The sequence below is a fragment of the Microcebus murinus genome, chromosome 19 (assembly GCF_040939455.1).
Source record: "Microcebus murinus isolate Inina chromosome 19, M.murinus_Inina_mat1.0, whole genome shotgun sequence".
NCBI lineage: Eukaryota > Metazoa > Chordata > Mammalia > Primates > Cheirogaleidae > Microcebus > Microcebus murinus.
In genome coordinates this window covers 20212679-20235494 of record NC_134122.1, presented here as the reverse complement: position 1 = coordinate 20235494, position 22816 = coordinate 20212679, and the positions used below count along the sequence as shown (strand labels likewise).

The 22816-nt window shown below is 52.2% G+C and overlaps 1 protein-coding gene across 1 annotated transcript in view; it reads right to left on the bottom strand.

The window, feature by feature from the left end:
- Window positions 1-22816, bottom strand: part of KATNIP (katanin interacting protein) — a 178489-nt gene that overhangs the window by 12132 nt on the left and 143541 nt on the right. Inside the window, exons 16-21 of the mRNA XM_075995199.1 lie at window positions 21937-22813; window positions 14942-15667; window positions 13597-13802; window positions 11884-11962; window positions 4715-4892; window positions 470-635 (exon numbers count right to left, since the gene is read on the bottom strand). Coding sequence (XP_075851314.1) covers window positions 470-635; window positions 4715-4892; window positions 11884-11962; window positions 13597-13802; window positions 14942-15667; window positions 21937-22813 — 2232 coding nt within the window. The remainder of the gene's footprint in view (window positions 1-469; window positions 636-4714; window positions 4893-11883; window positions 11963-13596; window positions 13803-14941; window positions 15668-21936; window positions 22814-22816) is intronic.

Sequence of the window (22816 nt, the reverse complement as noted above, 5' to 3'; positions counted from 1 at the left end):
GGCCCTGCACGGACTCTCTAGCCGTGTGACCTTGGCGAGTGACTGAAACTTCCCGAGCGTCAGTTGAATATCCGAGAGACCCGGGCAATAACACCGGCTCCGGAGGTGGGACGAGGTGGTGCAATGGCAAATGCACGCGAGAGCCCAGCGTGGGCCTGGCCACCGAGGTGCTCAACGGATATCAGAGCCGTAGGTGGCCGAGCCGAGGTGGGGGCCGGGCCTGCTGAGGGCCCCCCAGCGCCAGAAGGAACAAGGCTCTGCAGTCTCCCGAGGCCGCCCTGGGATCTCTAGTCTGCCCACGCTGTCTGCAGAGGGCAACAGCAGCTCGCGCCCTCCCTAGATGCTACGCCCCCAGCTCCCTTTGGAAAGTTCTAGAGGATTTATGGTCCTCTCCGGCAGCCACGCCAGCCATTCATCAAGGTGCCGTCTCCCTGACAGTGGACGGAGCGCGGCCGCTGTCCCGGCTTACCCCTCGATAGGTGTCCTCGGGAGATTTATTGTAGTTCCAGAAGCGCAGGCCCGCGATGCTCTGGGCTCTGTCGAAGCGGATGGAGACCACGTGGTCCCGCCCCGGCGAGAAGGGGATCAGCCACATGTGCTCGTCCTCCATGGTGATGTTGGTGCCGTCCACTAACCTGCGTGCAGCGGGGGCGGAGCGGCAGGCTGGGGCGGGGCGGAGTGGGGCTCCCCCACCCTGCTCCCCGGGGCACCCCCATGCCCCGCCCGGACCTGGGGGGATCATGCTCACTGGGGGAGGTGTGACTAATTAGAGCCACAGTGAGGAGTCATCTCTCATCTGTGAAATTTGACAAAATTTTTAAAAAAGGAAAAAGAAAACCAGCCTATGCTGTTACAGGAGTGGTGAAACAATCCCCAGGGTTTTTTTTAAAAAAAGGGAAAATGTGTCATTTTTCCAGAATTCTTTAACTCAGTGATCCTATTTCTAGGATTTTTTTTTTCCCTAATGAAAATTTATTCAACATGTTGGAAAGGCTATCTGCACAGAGACAGTCATTACAGTGCTAATTACGCTGGCAAAAAAAAGATAACCTAAAAGATCTCAAAATAGGGAAACGGCTAAGTTTTTTTTTTTTTTTTTCTTTTTAAAAACCCACCTGACCTGGGATAAAGTATAGCGTCTAATGGTTAACGTGACGCTCATGAGGACTCTGCAGTGACATGGAAAATGCTGGCCACGGGACGGCAGGGACACTGATTATAATGCTGTAAAACGATGACAAGGACCAGGGGGGATTGTACAGAAGTGAAAAGTACATTTGGGTCAGAGTGTATGGAGGTGAATATATTTCTCAATTTTCCAAATTTCCTGTACAGTTGCTATGCTGATTTCATGGCATATTTGGAAGGAGACGTGGCCCTTCTTTCTTGTGCTGCATGAAGGGACATCCTAAAGCTCCAGGGTGAACTCGGCAGCTCTTAGCTTGGGACAAGTACAAGCAGGGGCAGGTGACTCTGTGTCACCACGCAGCCTGGGAATCCCAGGGAGGCTCTGAACCACTAGGAGGTCACCCCCGGCACTCTTACACTCTTCCCGGCCATTGTCCTGAGCCTGTCACCTCAGTCCCATTCACTCCCGTCCTTGCCAATTTCCGGTTCCTCTGATTGGGACATCCTGCCTCTGCCTCAAGTCTGCCTGTGTTTGTCCCAAGGACCATACTGCTTCTGGCTGTTCGGGACAGCCCAGCGTGCCTCAGCACAGACCCCACACCTTGTCCTCATGGCTCTGGCCACATGTCCGGCATTGCCATTCAGAGGCCTGGCCCCGGAGAAAGGGGCCCAGCCGTCAGCCTCTTGAGCAACCCCTGTCCTCTCCCTCCCAACTTCCTGAGCTTTCTCTCCGCCCCACCCCTGGATTCCTGGTACCTCGAGGCTGCTGCACTGGGAGAAACTCAGCCTGCTGCCATACTGCCTAGATTTTCAAATCAACTTTTTTTCCTTTTACATTTTAAAGTTTTGGATTTAGAATAAATCTAAGTGTTCATCCAAGGAGGTAATGTTTCTTTCTTCTCTAAAAGGCTGTTATTAAATTGATGGATGATGTGTCTTACAATTGCTGGCATCTTAAAACTGAAGAAATTCAGCAATTCAACACTGGGATGTTTATGGAACTAAGCTGACTGAGGACTACCACAAGAGAACCTTTTATTTCTTTCCAAAAGCAATTACCTTTCTGTCCTAGAAATGGAGCTGCCTCCATAGCAGAGCAGCCGCCCAACCCAGCGAGCAGAGAGAATTGCTGAAGAATTTATAGCTGGCAGTGAAAAGAGGCCCTACAGACACACTCAGGGATATCTACACGAATTTCTTGCCCTGTCCATAAAAATCCCTGGAAACAGTGACCAACCCAGTAGCAATGTGCATCCCTCGTGGCTAGATTATGGTCTCTAAATACCATTTCCCACTAAAAGAAATCAGGGCTTCTTGGGGAAATGGCTGATTCCAGGTCTGGGACAAGAAATATAGAAGCTGAGCCTGGAACATCCTGTCACATCAAAAGGCAAGAAAGTTGTCAGAGGTGAGTATGTCAAAAGGACTCAGGAGCTCCCAGTGTCCAAGAGGGGACCATTTGAGCATCAGTAAGGACTAAAACCCTTCAAACACAGTACTGTAAGTTTAAACCCATACATGTATAATAACTCAAAAACAAACAGACAAATGTTTTAGAAGACGCTAGAGAAACAGTTTGTTGTTTTGAAAATTGAAGGAACAAAGGCTGCCTTTCCTGTTTCAATTGTACCGCAGAGTAACCAAATAATTGAGGATAATTTTCTCTTTACTGCAGTAATTTCAGCAAATAAATGAAAACAGGAATGATACGACTACAGTGGTACCATTCTGTAATCTCTGATGAATTAGCGGACTTAAGCGCGGAGGAGAACTGGCCGCCATCATCACAAAGAGCTTGAAAACCGGACACTATACACATCCTGACGCACACACACATCATCCACGTGGTCATCTTGCCCCAGTGCTCAAACCTCAATCTGATCTGGCCTCTAGATCTAATTAACAATTTACCAGAAATACAGGGGACTGATGAACCAGTTTAGATGCAACCAGCAAAATCCACTTGGTTTCTTCAACAGACATAAATTTATATGAAAAAAAAAAAAGAGAGAGAAAAAGATGGAAGGCAACTAGAGACTGCACAAGGTTTAAGAGACGTGTCAACCGATCCCAACGCACGGGCCTGTGCGGATCTCAATTCAAGTGAGCTCACCGCTAACAAAGCGGGAGGGAGACTGGCAGGGGATCACGGACCTGCTGGGGGTCTGGTAATCTCAGGAATCACTGTTAACTTTTTAAAGTATAACAGTGGTACTGCGATTATGTTTTCTTTTTAAAGTTCTTATTGCTTAGAGATACACCCTGTAATATGTAGAGATGAAATGCTGCCAGGCCTGGCATTTGCCGCCCGATGATCGGGACAAAGGGGTGGTAAGGGGGTGGGTGCATGAACACGCTGGGCCATGTGTTGATCACTTCTGTAGCTGGGCAGGAGCTGGGTACATGGGTTTCAAGTCTAAGTCATCAGGAAGGTGACGGGCCAGGATCCGGGGGCTCAGAGCAGCCCATGAGCAGTCAATGACGGTAGGCAGGGGTGAGGGCCACGGTTCAGGGCCACCTTAAAGAAGAGCAAGAAGGAGCCCTCTACTGACCCCATGCACGGCCCCATGCATGAGGGCCAAGGGGTGGGCTGCAATGTGACAATCCCCTTCCCAACCCCCCACCAGGGGAATTATGGGGCTCATTTCACTTTGAAGGAAACCAAGAAGGGGGGACAGTATGACTCAGTGGTTAGGTACATGGGTATTGGTGTCACATTCAGATCATGACTCTGCCACTTAATTGGCCGGGGTGGCCTCTGGCCAGTTTTAGCCTCCCTATATCTCAGTTTCCTCATCAGTAAAGTAGGGGTGATGACACCACTTTCCTCATGGGGCTGTTTTAGGCTTAAATGAATGCACATCTGTAACTTGCTTAACATAGTCCAGTGCCTGGCATTTAATAAGTGCTTAATAAATGGCAGCTATAGAAGCAGTTACTATTGTTACCATTACTGTTATGATTGGAGAGGTTAAAAGACTTACTCAATGGTTGGCGTGGGGCAGAGAGGGATTTGAACTCTCATGACTCTGACTCCCTGAGACTCTCGCTAGCACCTCCAGGCAGTGCCCAGGCCCTGCAGCTGCCCAGCACGGGGCCTGAGCGCCGGCCCGTCGGTCACAGGGTCCCTGAGGATCAGTGCTATTGCTCAGGCTTGTTCTCGCATCGACCGGATCCAACCTTGGCTTATGAAATCTGACAAGCGCAGGGGAAAGTGTAGCTGCACCTGCCTGTGGAGACTTGCTCAGCGATCACCTCCAGCCCCAGCGCCCCAGAGGCCTGAGTCACTCGTGTGTAGACGCGGGGCCGTCCACGGTGGAGGTTTACAGGCGGCTGCTGTGTGTGAGGCCCTGCGCTCGGTACAGTGGAGAGAACAAACCACAGCCGTGTCTGGAAGCACGAAGACCTGCCTTTGAACCCAGCCTACCACTGCAAGCTGTGTGGCCCTGGGACGCTCTCCCCCCTTTCCACAGGGCGGCCAGGAGAGGTGACATGCCATTTGATGTTTGTGTCTGACGTCTAAGACGCTGGAAAGGGTCCCTGACATCCTGCGGCCATGAAAGCCGACCTTCTGATAGCCACTCACTTGTCCAGGGTCCGGGAGTCGTCGGTGTACTCGGGGAGGTCATTTAAGTCTCGGGGGGAGGCGGAGATCTGGTGCAGGAGGATAGGCAAGGCCTGGCCGTCCTTGCCCACCACTTCCAGGCCAGTGAGCCCCAGGTAGTGGAGGTCCCCCCAGGAGGCGGAGAAGTTCAGCTGAAGGCCTGCAACAGGAAGAAGAGTGGCCCATCAGCTCCAGACACTCCGCAGGAGGTATCTAAGACGGAGACAGGAAGAGGAGTGACCTTCAGCCTCCTTCTATCAACTTGAACCCAGACTGAAAGTGCCTCGAGGGTGGGCTCTGCACCTTTCCTCTCGGTGGCCTCAGGCCTAGGCCACCGCTGATGCTCAAGAAATGTCTGCAGGCTGAAGGGACTAGTGTTTTTCAAACCTACACACGGCCTTCTCTTTACCTATCAGATCGTGCCACCCACCCCACACTGAACACCCTTGTGCCACTTCTCATGCTGTTTGGCCAACAAGGCATTCTCCATCTGACCTCCACCACTTCTCCTGTCTCATTATGTACCAGGGACCCTGGGCCTACTCAGACTGTCTTCCAGTTGCTCATTCATGTTCCTCTCTCCCACCACAGGGCCTTTGCACATGCTGCTCCCTCCCTCTGGAACTTACCCTTCAGCTCCCAGCTCCCTTCCTCGGGGAAGCCCTCCTGACTTATTTCCCAGGTCAAAGCTCCCTTTGCAGCCTGCCATGCCCCTGGGCACTTCCTCTTCCAAGCCCTGGTCACCACTGTAATCTCGTGATCTGGCATCTTCCCTGCCAGCTGGTTAACTCCTGGAGGGAGGAACCCCACCCGTTTTTCTAGACCCTTGTGTCCTCAGAGCCTGGCACAGTGCCTAGCACATAGAAGGAGCTCGGTACAGATGGACTAATTGGTTTTTTATTTGTTAATTGCTTATTTATCAAGAGAAACTACTCCTTAGCCCACATACTCATGTCTCATAGCTCCGGAACACAGGTCGGTGACAAACTCCTGTGCAACTCAACCCAAAGAAATTCTTTACATTCAAAAATCACTCTCCACTCTCAAAGATTCCAGCTTTCCTCATCTCCTCAAAATCTTTCATGGAATCATAATTTCTGTAGCAATATGCGCATGCCTCCTTCTACTCGGTTCAGCCACAGCACACTCAGAGAGAGCTGCAACCCCCAGGGACACAGCGAATGTTCCAGCACTATGAAATTGCAGGCGCACATCTAAGGCACTGGAAGCAGTGGCAGTTATTGTCCTTGATAGGTTTGTCAACCTCAAGACGTCCTTCCCTGGCTGACGGAGAAATGAACTGCCCGAATGATTAAGCAAGTCACTAAGTGGAGGCGGTTACATCGGTGAACCCCGACGTCGGGAACTGACATCCTGTGCTAATTGGCTGCCGTCATAAGGATTCACGTGGACTCAGGGTAAAGTGACCCACGGCGACACCTCCATCCTTTTGCCCCTGCTCTATCGGAGACCATTTAGAAGTGACCTTCTGTGGCCCTGGGGCAAAATGGCCCAGGTGAGTCATTCATTTGCCCAGAGAGTTTACATCAAATGAATCTCTGGTCAAGCCCTGTCTGATAATGGGTGGAACTTCTCTCTCCTTAATGGCCATCTCCCATTGGAGCAGGCCCAGGCCCAATGAACCAATGAACGCTTCTACCTGGGAGAATCTGTCGCTCATCTTAGCGCCCTTTTGGGCGGCTGAGTTGAAAAGACGCATACTCTGTGCAGTTTGCAGAGTGCCAGCACTGTACGTCTGGCAGAGGAAGCCAGGATGCCACCTGGTCCCAGTCCACTGCAACCCAGATGGGGATCTGGCCGGAGAGGTGAAAGGGCGTCTTTATAGCTAGGAAGTGGGGCCGGGTCGCCTAACCTCCCTGGAGCTCAGTGTCCTCTCTTATGTCCCTGTCATTTCCCAACATACTTTTTGTAACTCAGCCCTCAGATCCTTCTGCTCCTCACAGTGCCCAGGGAGCTGTGAGCATCTCGGGGGCAGAGGAAAAAGATGTGAGGCAAGCGTGGTACCAAGCACATCAGTGTCTCGCGGCATCGGTCCCATGCAAAATGGCAACAAATTCCTCCCACCCCAGTGTCTGTAGGGGCCCTTTTGCAATGCAATTTTGCCACTTCTCCCATCCAGAGGTGGGGTCTACTTCCCCAGCCCTGACTCTGGGCCACGTGATTTGCTCTGGACAATGGGATAGAAGCAAACCTGATGGAAGCAGGGGCTGCCAAGCACATGTGCCCTGCGGTTTGTCGTCCCTCTGCACTTGGAGCTGAGACTGCTGTGTGTGAAGCAGCCCAGCTAAGCCAGTCACCTGTCACCTGGGCCAACAGCCTCCCAGCTGCCAGGCCGGTGGGTAAAGACATCCTAGGCCACTCAGCTCAGTCCACCTGCCAGAGGACTAGACACGTGAGTGGCTCAGAAGAGAGGAGCTGTCCAGCCACGATGCTGAATTTTGAACCCATCGTGAACAAACGGTGCTTGTTACCCACTAAACTCTGGGTTGGTCTGTTCAGTAGCAAAAGCTAAGTGATGCACTCCTTCTCATCATGGGTCTATGTTCAAATGTCATCTCCGGAGAGGCCTCCCCTAATAACCTCAGCTCAAACAACATCACTCTCGACACTTCACTCCACTTGATCTTTCATTTATAGCACTCGATGCAACCTGACAATATATTCTATGCTTATTTGTTAGTTTTCATCAGTTTCCCGCACTAAATTGGAAGCTTCCTGAGGCCAGAACCCTGTTGGTTTTGTTCACTGCTGTATCCTCAGAGCCTAAAACTGTGATTGATAGAAGCTCAATGACGGTTCTTGTACAGATTTTAAGCACACGATTGATTGAAAAGTTCAGTAGATATCTGCAGGTAGATCAGGCAAAATCAAACTATTAGGTTTCACCAAATTCACAGCCAATGCTAAACAAATATTTATTGCTCATTTACTATGTATCAGACCCTGTTTTTGGCAATGGAAGAGCAGGGATAAACGACACAGCAAAGTCTCTGAACTAAAGGAGCTTTCATTCTATCAAAGACCATCAATAAACACATAATGACAAATAAATGCTATAGTTCCACAGTATGATGAATACCAAGAAGAAAATAAAATAGCAATGGGATAGAGCAAGGGCTATCTGAGGAGGTGACATTTGAGCTAAGACCTGGATGTTGAGAAGGAGCCTGCCATGCTTTTTTAATCCTAGAAGAAGAACATTCTAGGCTGAGAGGTGAACAAATCTGACCTATAGCTAGAAGCAAGTGGCCAAGGGAGAAAGTAGAGGAAAATGAGATCAGAAAGCTAGGCAGGGGCTAGATCACAATGAGAGGTTTTAATTTTCCTCTCTGCAATGGGAAGCTACTGGCAGGTTACATTTTTAAGCAGGGAGTGACATGATCTGCTTTGTGTTCTTATTTTTTAATTTTCTTTCCTGAGACACAGTCTCACTCTGCTGCCCAGGCTAGAGTGCAGTGGCACAATCATAGCTCATTGCAACCTTGAACTCCTGGGCTCCAGAAATCCTCCTGCCTCAGCTTCCTGAGTAGCTGGGACTACAGGCATAAGCCATTCGTGCCTGGCTAATTTTTTTTTATTTTTAAAAGAGATGGAATCTTGCTATGTTGCTCAGGCTGGTCTCAAACTTCTGAGCTCAAGCATTCCTCCCTCCTCAGCCTCCCAAAGTGCTGAGATTACAGGTGTGAGCCCCCATGGCTGGCTGACTTGCATGCTAGAAAGCTCACTGCAGCTGGACTCAGGTGGGAGACAGGGGAGGAAGCTGTCATAGTACGATGGCCTGGGCGAGTGTGCTAGTGGTGGAAACAGGGGAGAAGTGGACAGGCTTAGGATCTGTTTTGGAGATGGCATTGCCAGGATGCTCAATGACCCAGATACAGAACAAAGGGAAAGAGAAGTCTTTGACCCCGGTGACAGAGTGGCTGTGGGTACTGTTCCTGAGATGGGAAAGGCCTGAAGGTGGAGGAGGACGTGGATTTGGAAATCCACTTCTAAGAGTGAGAGCGAAACACCACCTCCCCTTGTGAAAGCAAAAGAGATGGCGGCCCAGCTCTCAAGCCTGCACTGTCTTTGTTTGCCTGGCAAGCTGCGCTACGATGCCATCGAATTTGGGGCAGATCCGAAAAGTGATTACTCTCCTTTTTTGAGCTAATACCCAACGTTCCATATTCATTTTCCTCTGCTGTATCAATTAGTATTTATACAAATGGAAATTAATTTTGTTATTTCTCTCCCATGTTTCAGCCCTCTCAGCTCCTTTTTTATTCATCACTGCTGATATTTGCAAAACTTCCAAAATTAGTGTCATCTGCAAATTAGCAAGTCACATCTCCGCTTTCAAAACATTAATAGGATTGGCCGTATTTACCAACCCCGGCACACTGCCCGGGGTCACTTTATTGAAGCTCCCCATCTGCACGGGCAGGGGAAGTGGGCTGAGGATTTGGGGTACAGTGAGGAAAAAGGCAAAGGTTCAGAGAGGACAGATGCAGGAATCGCAGGCCTCAAAACACACGCGGAGCATGCTCAGCTGAGAGGCGCTCCTGCCTTCCTGCTGAGAGCAGGAGGGAATTGAAATCACACTTTTCCTGGTAGTGAAAAGGTCTCTGAGCTCTACTCCAGGGCGAAATTCCCAAAGGCACTGAAATGACATCTCTGGGAAAGGTCGGGAGACTTTCCCAGCGGGAAGCACATGTAGAGACAGCATCATCAGAGGATGGGGACGGGGACGGGGACGGCCTGCCCCTGCCCGGCCAGCACTCCCGCCTGCCTGCCTTCTTCCTCAGGTCACGTGGCGGTCTCACCTCCTGAGAACTGCCCAGTGCTCAGGCCACACCGTCTGGGTGGCTGACCCATCGCCCTGGGCTCCAGACGTGGGCCTGTGACCCCTGTCTTCCATCTGCCACGGCCACCCACCACGGTGAGTCACAGTGATGGGTTTCAGGGGGGGCACCTGGCCCAAGCCAGGCCCCGAGACTTCATTCTGAGACAGTTATTGGACCTACTGGGAAAACAGAAGTTCTCTTTTATCTGGGGCTTCTGGGTAGAAGCTAGATAAACCAGAGCTTCCAGGAGTTTCTACGTGGACAGGACTGAGTGGGAGAGGGGCAGTGGTGGGGGGGACAAGACAGAAAGAAGGAGAGAGACACCAAGTCTCGATGCCTTCTCTTTCGTATCTGGATCCAGCTTTGTGGGAAACTAGCGACCCCTAACTTTTAGTAGCACAAGCCAAGAAATTGTCTTTTTTGCTTAACTCAGTTTGAATTCAATTTCCATTCATTGTTCACCCAAAAAAAGAAGAATGCTGATGAACTTAGGGAACACCAAACTGAATAAAAACTGATTGCTGTCTTTTGGAACCTCGCAGCTTCATGGGGGATGCTGATTCTTGCATAAAGAGGTAGCCTTGAAGGTGGCCTGTAATCTCAGCATTCTGGGAGACCGAGGCAGGAATATGGCTTGAGGCCAGGAGTTCGAGATTAGCCTGGGCAACATAGTAAGACCCTGTCTCTACAAAAAATTTAAAAAAAAAAATTAGCCAGGCATGGTGGCACGAGCCTGTAGTCCCAAGTACTCAGGAGGCTGAGGCAGGAGGATCCTTGAGCCCAGGAGCTCAAGGCTACAGTGAGCTATGATGGCACCACTGCACTCCAGCTTGGGAAACAGAAGGAGACTCTGTCTCTAACAAAAAAAAGGGATGTGGAGCACATCCAGGCACTGCCCAGACCCCCATCCCACCCCCAGGACCAAAGGACTTAGTCCTCCAGTGGCCGGGAGTGCTGACAGCCAGCAGCTCATCAATGGGCCCCCACCATGACTGCGCGTGGCTGAAGACAGTCGCCTGCGGAAGGCCGTGCTCCTCCTCAGGGACAGCCCACACCCAACGCTGTGCTGACGCAGACGGGTGAAGACCGGCCTTCTCCCCAACTCAGACAACCCCGAGTGCCTTCTCAGTCCCCAAGCTCCGGTGGCGCTGGCTGAGGCCTCAGGGGTGGCCGCACCGCAGACCGGCTTCTCCCTCTGCCCAGTCCTGCCTCCTGCCCTTCCCCTGAGAGCTCGTCCCAGGAGACTCGTCTCAGAGTCTGCTCTAGGGCCCCGAGCAGCGCCAGGTGGGTGCGCAGGGCTGGCATCCCATGCCGAGGACGCGGCTTGCACAGGAGCCTGTGGGTGGCGTGGGAGGCGCGTGACAGGGGCTAGCACCAGAACCCACGGCGGTGCTCCAGCTTCATTCTGAAGAGGAAGCTGGGGACGGGGGCAGAGGGAGCACCACAGTGTCACATCTTTTGTTTTCAAAGATTAGCTGGAAGCAGGTGACAGGCACGGGGGCAGGAAGGGTCAGGAGGTGAGGCTGCAGGGGCCTTGTGAACAGGGTATGGCGGGGAGGAGGTCGCGGTCAGCCGTGACCCCAGGCCCGAGGCCTGCCCGGGACGGACGCTGACGTGCATGGTGTGGATTAAGATGGAACTGTCTGGAAGGGTAAGTGGAAAAGGAAGACAGATGAGGGGACAGGTAGAGACCCAGATGGGGTCTACTCAGAGGTCACAAACTGGCAGCTGGCTGGCCAGACACACAATATGTGTTTTATTTGGCTCATGCGATATTTTAAAACACGAGAAAATTAGCCACCAACTTAAGGATCAGGAGATGTCACATAAAAGTCTGGATCTCCGACTTCTGAGACGTCGGAAGACCCGGTACCCTGGGCCCGCCCGTGGCGCACCTGCCCTGCGGTGGGGTTTGAAGAGACAGCCTGAACCACTGCACTGACAGGTGCTTCGAGTCTCTTCTGGCTCTTACGTCCTCCTGTTCTATACTTTCTGGGCGCCAGCTACAGCCTCCTGGGTCAGGGTCACAGCTAACAAGTAGGGTGCCTGCATGCAAAATGCAAAAATGCCCCTCTGGGAGGCAAATGGGAAAGAGTGACCCCTCCTCTGGGATGGCGCAGCCCTGTTACGCCCAGTGAGCCAAGCGCCTGCTGGTTTTAGCTCCTACTTGCCCCATGGCCTGGTGTCTCTGAACAGTGTATGACCTGCATGACTGTCTAAGGAAACCCTGTCCCAAGTGACCACAACTCTCCCCAGCCCATAAAAGTCCTCCTCCCACCTGACACTGTCCCAGGAGCCGGTACTCACAGATCCCATGGTAGATGCCTGGCTCTGGCGTGGTGAATTCAGGGACAGGGGGACTGGGTGGCAGCTCCAGCTCCAGGACCTGCACACGGGTTGGGGGAGAAGCAGAGGAAAAAGGTGGTGGCTTTAGTGATACCCACATAGCTGGCTGGTTGTTTTTCCAGATACTCCTGCCTCCCTGCCCCCCCATGCCCAGGTAAGTCCTGTGTCTTTTCTGGTTTTTATTTGTTTGTTTGGTTTTTTTTGAGATAGAGTCTTGCTTTGTTGCCTAGGCTAGAGTGAGTGCCACGACATCAGCCTAGCTCACAGCAACCTCAAACTCCTGGGCTCAAGCGATCCTCCTGGCATGCACCACCATGCCCGGCTGATTTTTTATATCTATATCTATATCTATCTATATCTATATCTATATCTATATCTATATCTATATCTATATCTATATCTATATCTATATCTATATCTATATCTATATTAGTTGGCCAATTAATTTCTTTCTATTTTTATAGTAGAGACAGGGTCTCACTCTTGCTCAGGCTGGTTTTGAACTCCTGACCTTGAGCAATCCACCTGCCTCAGCCTCCCAGAGTGCTAGGATTACAGGTGTGAGCCACCGCGCCCGGCCTGTGTCTTTTCATGGATTTCCTGCGTTTGTGGAAGCTCTGGGACTAGTGAGATGGGCAGGCCCAGAGAGCCTCGTGTCTGAATCCCGCCAGCAACCCCTGTTGGTGGGGGAGGGGCTGGATGCTAATAGCTAACATGTTGAGATTTTCTTGAATAGGGAAGGACTCAATAAATGTTTATCTAGTGAGAAGGAAGGAAGGAGGGGAGGGAAGGAGGGAGTTTAGAGAGGGAAAAAGGAGGAATTCAAACCCCAGGGAGTGGTTCTCAGCCTGGGCTGTTCACTGAATCAGAACATCTATGGGTGGGGCCCAGGCATCTGCATTTTTAAAGCTCCCTTGGGTGGCCAGGATAAAGAATCCTGGTCTATATATAGACAGAGCGGAGCTGCTGCGACACGCCACTTCTTGGGTCTCATGTATAAACTATTTGCTCATTATCTCTCCATACCATAAATTAGGGCAAAAGTGCCTCTACTACTTTACAGCCAGGAAGCTGGGAAGTGAAAAGATGTTGCTGATCTTCCATGACACGGAGAGAGGGCTCCCTCCCTGTCCTCTCGGGTGGGGCCCGGCAGAGTGGCTTACAAGGGCCTTTGTCATTTGGAAAATAGTTTCTGCTTAAAGGGCTGCCATGTGGGTGAAACACAATAATGACATCGTGCACCCTGCTTGGATCACGATACGCGTTCAAGAAACCATGGCCATGATGATCGCTGTTTTAATTGTAGCTCTGCCTGTTAAAGGCATTTCTGGGCCTTCCATCAAAAACAACAGTGAGTGATCACAACGCAACCCAGAGCACAGATTCCCCCGAGACTGCCAACCTCTAAGTTACAGAGATGACACGGAGCTGATTTCTCCGGGCTTTGATTAAAATTTGAATACTTTCTTTACTTCAGCTAAAAAAAAATAATAAAAATAAGAAATAATTAGAAAATGAAATATGACATCCAGGACAAAACAACGAAGTAGAAAAATGGGAAATGTCAAAACAGTGGCACCAGCAGCTTAAGGGACATCCATCTTCATTGTCCCGGGTCTACTCTGAGTCAGGGGAAGAGACCTACCCAGGGGTCCCCCAGGCCCCGGGCCCTACCGGGTCACCAGCCCACAAGCCGGCCTGGGTGAAGGGCCGCTCGTCCCTGTCGCCGTCGGCTGTGCTGGGCCTCCTCAGCGCCTCCTCGTACTGCAGGCTGCCCAGGCCCTCCACGTCGATGTCAAACATCTCATCGGAACAGAATATGGCCTCGAGGATGTCGTCGTCGGTCGTGAATAAGATCGTGTCTCCAAAGTGCTCTGGGGCTGGTGGGTTACCAAGAAGACGGAAGGGTCAGCTCACCCCAAATCCCAGTGATTTGTAGGTCAATAACCTAAACTCATTAACCTCTGTGCTGCACAATCCCAAACCACTAACCACGATTGATCTGTGTAAGTGAACCTTATTATTCATCACATGGTTGCAGATGGAATTCATGCACGGCAAGAACCACATAGATCCAAGGAAGGGACCTAATCTAAGGAGAATCACTGTGATCTGTCATCCAGCAAGTGACATTTCTTTGGTGTGGGCGAGGCAGAGTAACAGCTGTGGGTGCCCCACCCAGATCCCTGCTGCTCCTTTCTGCAGAGCGCCTTGCCTAGGAGGGTGTGGGAGTGACGCCTCCAATCCAGGCCGGCGGCCGGGCTCCCATGACCCACTGGGCTGTGGGCTGCAGCACTCTGCTCCTTTGCCTCAAGGCAGTGATTTATGCCCCAGAGCTCCCCTGGGATCGGGCTGAGGCTGAGCTTCCCTTGAACTATCCTTGCCTCAGCGCCCCAGGTTTCTCCTAAAGACTCCCCCAATGAGTCACTCACCAAAGAATCCCTTGTCAGACTGAAATTCTAGGAAGCTAAGCCAGGTACCTAATGGGGGAGTTTGGGGAGTTTTTGTTTGTTTCCTTTGTTTCGTTTTGAGACAGTGTCTTGCTCTGTCACCCCAGCTAGAGTATGGTGGGGTCATCATAGTTCACAGCAACCTCAAACTTACGGGCTCAAGCGATCCTCCTGCCTCAGCCTCCTGAGTAGCTGGGACTACAGTGTGCAATAGCATACCTGGCTAATTTTTTCTATTTTTACTTGCCTGGCTAATTTTTTCCCCCTATTTTTTAGTAGAGACGGGGTCTCGCTCTTGCTCAAGCTGGTCTCGAACTCCTGACCTCGAGCAATCCTCCTGCCTCGGCCTCCCAGAGTGTTAGGATTACAGGCGTGAGCCACCGCACCTTTAATGGAGGAGTTCCAATGAGGTCTGTCTAGCACGCCCATGCTGCAAGAGGCGAGGAGTGGAGCAGGTCTATGAGAGAGGGACCGGCCTCTCGTTGCTAGCCACTGGGACTTTTTTATCCTCAGACCCTCAGTGAGCAGCAGACAGGGGCTTCGAGAACATTCCTACAGACATACTGTACCTCCCGTCAGGGTTCCCGAGGCCTTGGCGATTTCCCCTTCGAAGATGCACTGGGCGTCTAATAGCATCGTGATGTCCTTCACGCCGCGGAAGGAATGGATCCGAGATTTATTGTAATTCCAGATCCTGATCATGGCGACGTGGCAAGGGTACGCGAAGTCGACGGCGACGGAGTGGGACTTGCCCGGCGTGAAGGGGGCCAGCCAGACGTGCATGTCGTCCTGGGTCCTGTTCACCCCGTCCACGAGGTTGGTGACCACACGGGGGTCCTTCCCGTAGGCCGGTAAGATGTTGATGTCGGGGGGGTCTGCTTTAATGTCTGCAATCGGCACCGGCTCTCCCTTGGAACTGAATATTTCTATCCCGTTGAGGCCCACATAGTGTCTGTCCCCCCACGTGGACTGGATGTGGATGACCAAGTGCTGTCCGTAAGGCAAGACGGGGATCTTAAAGTCACCCCCGTCATCCGTCTCCGCAGGGCAGCCCTCCTGCCCTCTCGGCGGCTCGGGCGGCTCGTCCTTCCAGGGCGGCGGCTGGTCGCCGAGCCGGCCGCTCCTCTGCTGCTGCAGGAGCTCGTCCAGGACGTCCCCCGGGAAGCCCGCGTTGGAGATGCGCCCCCGGTGGGAGCGGTCGAAGGCACTGAGGGAGCTCCAGGACTCGTGCAGCATGTGCTCCTGCTCACTGTGCCACTTCGGCCGCGGCGGCCTCCTGGCGGCCCAGGTGTCTTCTGGAAGAAAGGACACGGGAGGGGAGACGCCCTGTTAGCAGCACGTGTGGAAGTGGGGGCCCCTGGAGACGGTCTCATAGAGCAGCTCTCGGCTAACAGGGCCACCTGGGGGCGGGGGCTGGTGCATTCTAGAAACCTGGGGGGCTGCGCTCGGCTGCCTCGTTGCCAGAGAGGCCCTCCTGGCGCTTGACGCACGGGGCGGGGGTCGGTACATCCTGCGCTGCTCGGGGCGGTCCTGGCACGGAGCGTGGGCTCCTGTCCCACACAACTTTTGACTGTCCTGCTGGACACTAAGGCTGGTAAAAATAATGATTTATGGCCACTCAAGTCTACAGCCTGGTTGTTTCTACAAAAAACAAAGTATTTTTGATAGACTCTGAATGTTCTCAGAATGCAACTGTCATGACCGGGGCCAACGCAGCTGCCCGGGGCTCCTGAGTCAGCGACATGAGGGTTCGCGCCCGAGGCTGACACAGTCACGTGACTCAAATGGCGCTTCAAAGACGATTTAATGGCAGGTGGAAGGCTCATAAAAGAATGTTAAATGGAAGAAAGCCAGAAATGTAATTTCAGATGCGGCACATCCTAGTACGGGTGACATGCCCCAGTGTGCTAACAGCGATGTTCATAGTTTCTGAGTGCTGAGTCGGAAGGAAGGACTTTTATTTTCTTCTTTGCAAGTTTATCTTCTAAGTTTCCTATGTGTATTGCTTTTATTATTTTATTTTATCTTATTATTATTTTTTTTTTAAAGAGAGACAGGGTCTCGCTCTTGCTTAGGCTGATCTCGAACTCCTGATCTCAAGCGATCCTCCCACCTTAGCCTCCCAGAGTGCTAAGATTACAGGTGTGAGCCATCGCGCCTGGCTTTTTTAAATTTAATTTTATTATTCTTTTTCTTTCTTTTCACTTTTTCTGGCCATGGGCAGTAGAACGTGTATTGCTTTTATAACCAAGAAAGAATGCTATTAAAAAAGCCAGCGCACCAGGTATATTACAAGGCAGGGGATTTCCTTCTCCACGTGGCTGAGCCCGTGTCCCAAGCACGTGGAGGGCGCGGGCCCAGCCCTCAGAGGGACAGCTCTGCAGGCCTCACTCTCCTCCTCGGAAAATCGAACAGCCCCAGTGTGCACATCAAGCAGGGGCCTGTGCTCACAGCCATGTGACGGCCAGCCCCCATCTAAGGGTGTCATTCTGGAAAAACAGCAGCTGATGACACTGACATTCTGTTTTTTCTGCTTTCATATCGTACTGTGCACTCCATTTTCTGCCTGTCTCCTAGGGGGCTTGGCGCCATCAATTATCTCCTCTCTCCAGAATCTTCAATCACTCCTTCCCCACTGGCGCCTTCCCCTCTCTCTGCCTGCAGACATGCATACATCTCTCCTCCCTAAAAGAGAAGAAAGGAAAAGCAAGCTGCCCTGCTCCTGTGGCTCCCTCCGACCACTGTCCTATTTTCTCTCTGCCGCTCAGAGACTCTGCCTCCCCCCACTCCCAGCTTCTCCCAACCCCCTGCCACCTGGTGCCTCTTCCCAGTGTGATTGTTTTACCCACTGAAACTCCACGTCCCCCTCTCCTGGGAGCAACACCCTGGTCCCCCCACTTCAGGCCATCTAGGTCAGTGCTGATGGCATCTTTCCAAGCTACGCTCAGAGGGGCTGTCTTCAAACTGGCGGTGCTAAGCTGGCAGGATGGAGGAATGGCATTGCCAGGGGCCATGTTGCTACACTGTGGGGAGAACCAGCCAACCTGAGAATGAAGCTGACATGGGGAATTGAGCCCAGAGTCCTGATGACATCATTTGAGCTCCTGGATCCAGCCATGCCTGAAGTCAACCTCCTGGCGGCTTTCTGTCCTTTGAATTTACAATAGTCCCACAGTTCCCTCAGCCCTCCACTGAAACGGCTTTCTCCAGGTGAACGATGACCCCCCAGGCTTTGTCAGTCCTCATTCCGTGCTTGACACCCTAGGCAAAGCTCTTCCACTTCGTGTGCCCGCCACTGGCTTAGGAGGTGCTGTAACCCCCTGGTTCTCTGCCTCCCCCACTGACAGCTCCTCTCTCTCCACCATCACAGTGCCACCCTTCCATGCCCTCAGTCTGAGGGTGGCTCAAGGCCCTGGGCCAGTCCTCTCCCGACACTGCCATCCCTTGTCACCCTCTTCTGGCGCCTGGCTCCCAGGGAGGTACTGCTCAACTTAGCACATCAAGTTCTGCCTTCTCTACCCAGGGACGATCTTCTAATTCCACCATCCTTGGGGGGCCCAGACATGTCCGCTCTGTCACTTCAGTCTCCACGTGCCTGAAACAGAGTTTGTCATGACCCCTCTAGCTGGCACTGCCTCTCTTGTCCCGAGTGAGAATCAAGACAACCCAACTCAGCATGCCCACAGGGCCGAGTGTGGCCTTGCTGACTTTGCAGCCTCCCCTCCCCCTCCCCCAACAACCATCTGCTCCAGCCACGCTGGCCACCTGATCATGGACACATGGACACACCCAGTCCCTTTGTGCCCCTGCCAGAAATGCTCTGCATCCAGGTGCCCACTTAACTGGCTTATCTTGTCACCTGCCTCCTTAGGGAGGCCTTCTCTGCCACCTTGTCCTTGCCCCCTGATGTGTACCAGTGCCTAGCACAGCACCTGGCATCTGGCACCTGGAAATGCCAGTGAAGGGAGGGACTGCTGGCACCATCCCTTCTGCACCCCCTGGGATCAGGCCTGGAGGCCAAGGGACACCGCCTTTACCTGTCAGTTCTCTTGCACCTGTCCTCTCCCCTCCCCTCCTTCTCATCTGCCATTTAAAAAGATACCAGAAGTTTCTTCCATCCTTTCCTCCCAGGCACGATGCTTAACATCTGGCAGAAAGCACTACCCATACGGGTCACCATGACTTCAGTTTATGTGATCTGATTCCACCGACTACAACGAATGGCCTGGGTCAATTTGCAAGTGCATGGAGGAGACAGCAACGTCACGTGTCAGGGACTCAGCCTGTGCTTCCTCTGCCTGGGAGTGTGAGACAGGCGGGGCTTTGCTGTCATTCCGTGTCTGCTTTCTAACCTATTCTCCCTGAGTTGCATACTCTGGGTTTAAAAGCAGAGAAGTGTAGCCTTGCTCCTGGACCTCTTAGATGTGATAGCTGGGGGCCCTGTGTCTCTCTGTCTGCAGAACACGCTACTCGCCACTCGTCGGGTGTTGGGGAGCTGCTGGGATCAGTGCTTTGTCCTGTCATTGCCAACATTTCTATCTACAATCTGGACAGACAGCAGAAAGCTGCTGCTTCAGTCTCCAGTCAACACAGTCTGGGAGGGACCACCAATTATGAGATGACGGGATCAAAGATGCCAAAACACTCCTGGGTTGAGACTAATAGGAACCATGCAGCTCTGAATTTGAGTTTATCAAAATCGGCTACACCACCACGAGATATGCTATTAAAATAGGAAATGAAAAAGTACATAGAAAGATATAACAGAGCCATGTTTATTCTAATGAACTGCCCTCCAGCCATTACTGATTGGACAGGCACTGGACACTTGACCCGAGTAGACCAATCGGCTTCTCCCCTGAGACTGTGGAATTGGTTGCTGGAAGAAGAGTTAGGACATAGGCACTCTAGGGCTGTGAGGCAATTTCCTGCCATGTAAATGGAGTATAGAAAACCAGTCTCACGAGGAAAATGAGGAAAAGCGGACCCACAGAGAAGCAGAGGTAGGGTCTAGCAGCTCTGGAAAGACGGGGAGAGGCTTCCTTGGTTCCCTGGCTTCCTAGCTACTCGTTCTGGTTCTGTGATGAGTGGCTGTACTTCCTGTGTTTGGGGTTGAGGAGCTCTTTGAGCTTTCTCCAAATAACACTCAGTTTACTGCTCAAGCTGGGCTGATAAGATCTCATTTACCTAGAGCCAATGGACCCCTCTGAAATGCAGATGACATTCAGTGAGACTGCTCTGTTGGGCAAAAGGATTCCCAGACTCTCTCTTATGGTGACAACACAAATCCAGTCCCCGGGAAAACACTTGGGCACTCATTCATTCTGCCAGTGTTGTTGGAGGGCTTGGCCTGCACCTTTCCTGAAGGGCAAAGCTATGGGATTTGGCTCTAGGTAATGGAGAGTTTAAAATTTCTAAGCAACTTTCCTTTTTAGCATGACCAGCTTAACAAGCATTAAATCTCGAGGGCTCAGTATTTAATGTGTCATTGAAGCAAGCACTGAAATGCCTAGAAAGAAATTAAAGTGAGACAAAGTCTTCTGAAGTTAGAATAATGCCCGACATCCTGGAACTCCCAGAGGCTGTGTGTTTGTGTACTGGGAAAGCCTGCAATGGCCTGGCTGTCGCGGGGTGGGTGGCTGGCGACAGCTGTGTTAACAGGGCACCGTAGAGATTTGAAGCATGTGTGTTGGAGCTGGCCAGCCGGGGTTGGAATCATGCTCTAACCCTTACTGTCTATGATCAGAAGGAAATACTGAAGCCTTGCAGTCTCTTTATCTGTAAAGAGGGTTCACTGTCGTGAGGCTTAGGGTTCACTCAGGTAACATGCCTGGCCCACGCCATGCATGTGGTCGTCACAGGTCCTTCTTACCATCCTCCCTCCCATTCTACAGAGGACCTGCCATGAGCCAGGCGCCTACCCTCAGAGCTTCTTGATTCTTCTCTTCCGTTCCGCCCTTCTGCCTGGCACCCAGCCTCTGTGTTAAGTCTGAGAAGGGGTGAGTCGCAAAAATCTGTAAGGCTGGGGAACCCGAGGGGCCAGCCCTGCACAGGAAGACACTCAGAGTCGGAGGAACTTGCTCCAGTATCCCAAGTGACACATCAGGCGTCTGTCTACCAGACATTCCCTAACCGAGTAGATGCCGATTGGATTCATTAAAAAATACGTGCAACAGTTTCGCATACAGACACACCACCTAGAGGCAGAACCAGTGTGGGGTGATGGTGATGATGACAGTAACAGTGACAGCTGACATCTCTGGGATGCTCCAATGGGCCAGACACTGTGCCACAAGCTGGGCAAGTATGATCCCATCTGATCCTCCTAGCACTCCAATGGGTACTATTAGCGACATCTTACAGATGAGGAAACTGAGGCTCAGAGGAGTTTCAGAACCTGCCCAAGGGTGGATTAGAGGTGACAGAGCCAGGATACATGTCCAAGCAGTCTGATTTTAAGGGCTTGAGCTCCCCTGTGGTGTGTGCTGGGCTTAAATTCAGAGGACCTAGGGGTGAGCTCTGGCTTGGCAGGTCTGAGTGCTCCGTGGCGGGCAAAGGACGTCCACGTCTGAGCTAACGTTGCAATAACAGCCACCACTCACCGAGCACTCTCCACATGCCACGCCCTGGGTCACCATTTTGAAGCCATCATCTTATCCATTCCTTGAAACACTAAGGGCAGTGGGGCTCATTCCCATTTTATAGATGAAAACACTGAGGCTCAGGGAGTGGAGCACCTGGCTACAGGTCGCAGATCTATAAGTAGCCGAGCTTGGACTCAAATGGTTTGACCCCCAGGGCTGCGCCGCGCTCCTTCCCAGGAGCCAAATCTGAGTGCAAATATTTAGACTCCCAGCCTTCGCCAGATCCTCCTTTCAGAACCGGGAGCGTCCAAGGAGATAATCTACTGCAAAGTTCACAGAGCTCTCACCGCGAGTCCTGCCGACAGCTGTGACTTGTGGGACACACATGGTGGTTTATAAATAATTTCAATGAGTTGCCAATGTTGAGACATAAGAACAATTCCGCATTTCTAGCTTCTCTTGACAAAAAGGGAGAGGGGAAGTCTGGCACGCTGGCCTTGCATTCGTGAGTGCCGACAGGAAGCCCGAGTGGAGCAGCGGGCGTCCCCTTGGGGGGTTGGGCTTTCCAGTTTGCCAAACTCCCCACCACCCCCTGTGCTACTCCTGACACGCAGGCAAACATCCCTCGCTATGTGTCCTCACACTTGTGTTATTTTCTAACAGTGCAGTGAGAACGAAGTGAAGTAATTAGAGGCCGATGTCTCTATTAAAGGTAGAATAACAAAGTCTAGATGGAAAAGCCATGCATTGTAAGAAAAATGGGCAAAGGAACATATCTTGGTGGTAATGACAGGTGTATCTATGAGTTTATCATGCAAAAGTGTGTCTTGCCCATTTCACTCATTTAGGCCACCTCTGTGGCCCCTGAGACAGTGAATTTGTGACCCCTAGCTGAGAACAATACCGTCTTACAGATGAGGGGACTAAGGTCCAGGGAGGCTGAGGGATAACGCCCGGACAAGCTGCTTCCTGGAGCTTACCTCTGCTGGCCGGTTGGCTGTCGCCACGGCTACCGCTGACGGCATCCTTCTTCATGCTCCTCCTCCCGCTAGCAGGGCGCTCCCTGGTGGGGGGCTGGCTAAAGATGTCTAAGTCATCACCACACACTTTGGGGCTTCCCCTCTGTGGTCTGTCCCCAGCGATGGCATTCCAGCTGGTCACCTGCCCTTGCTCATGCCAGGGGCCTTTATCACCAGCCTCGGTCTCTCCAGGCCCTTCACCAATGACATCCGACAGGAGCCTGCCCTTCCGGTCCGGGGGCTTCTCTGGACTGAGCCAGAGGGGTTTGGGCTTCCCGTCTTCCTGCTTCCTGCCTTTCCCTGCGGGAGAAGGTTGCAACCAGGACGGAGTTTTCCCAGGTGGCTCGGAGATTTTTCTGCCTGTGAGGTTTTCCAGTTGTTGGACCAGGGAGGGCTCCTCGTCAAGAGGAGGGCACCCCCCACGTGGGGAGGTGGCAGGGGCACCGGGCGGGTCACCCATCGAAGCAGGGGCTGCCAGCAGTCTTAAATCTTCCTCTAACTTGGACAAACTGTCTCTCATGCAATTAGTAGAATTCATCCTTTCGCTGGATAAATCACCTTGTGAAGAAAGCGTCACAGCCACTAATGCTTCAGCTGGCTGCGAGCAACTGAGACTGGGCTCCTTGTCCCCATCTGTGCCAGGCGTCTTGGGGGCAGCCCTGCTTTCCTCTGAGCGATCACTCACGGTGATCTCTGCTCGCTCGCCGTCCTCCCTCTTCAGGCCGACCGGGATGCTGTGGTCCGCGGGGGCGTCCCCACCTCCTTTGTCTAACTCGCCATCAAAGATGAGGTTTTTGTTGACATAAAGCTTCACGTTCTTGGCACCAACATTGAGATCCTG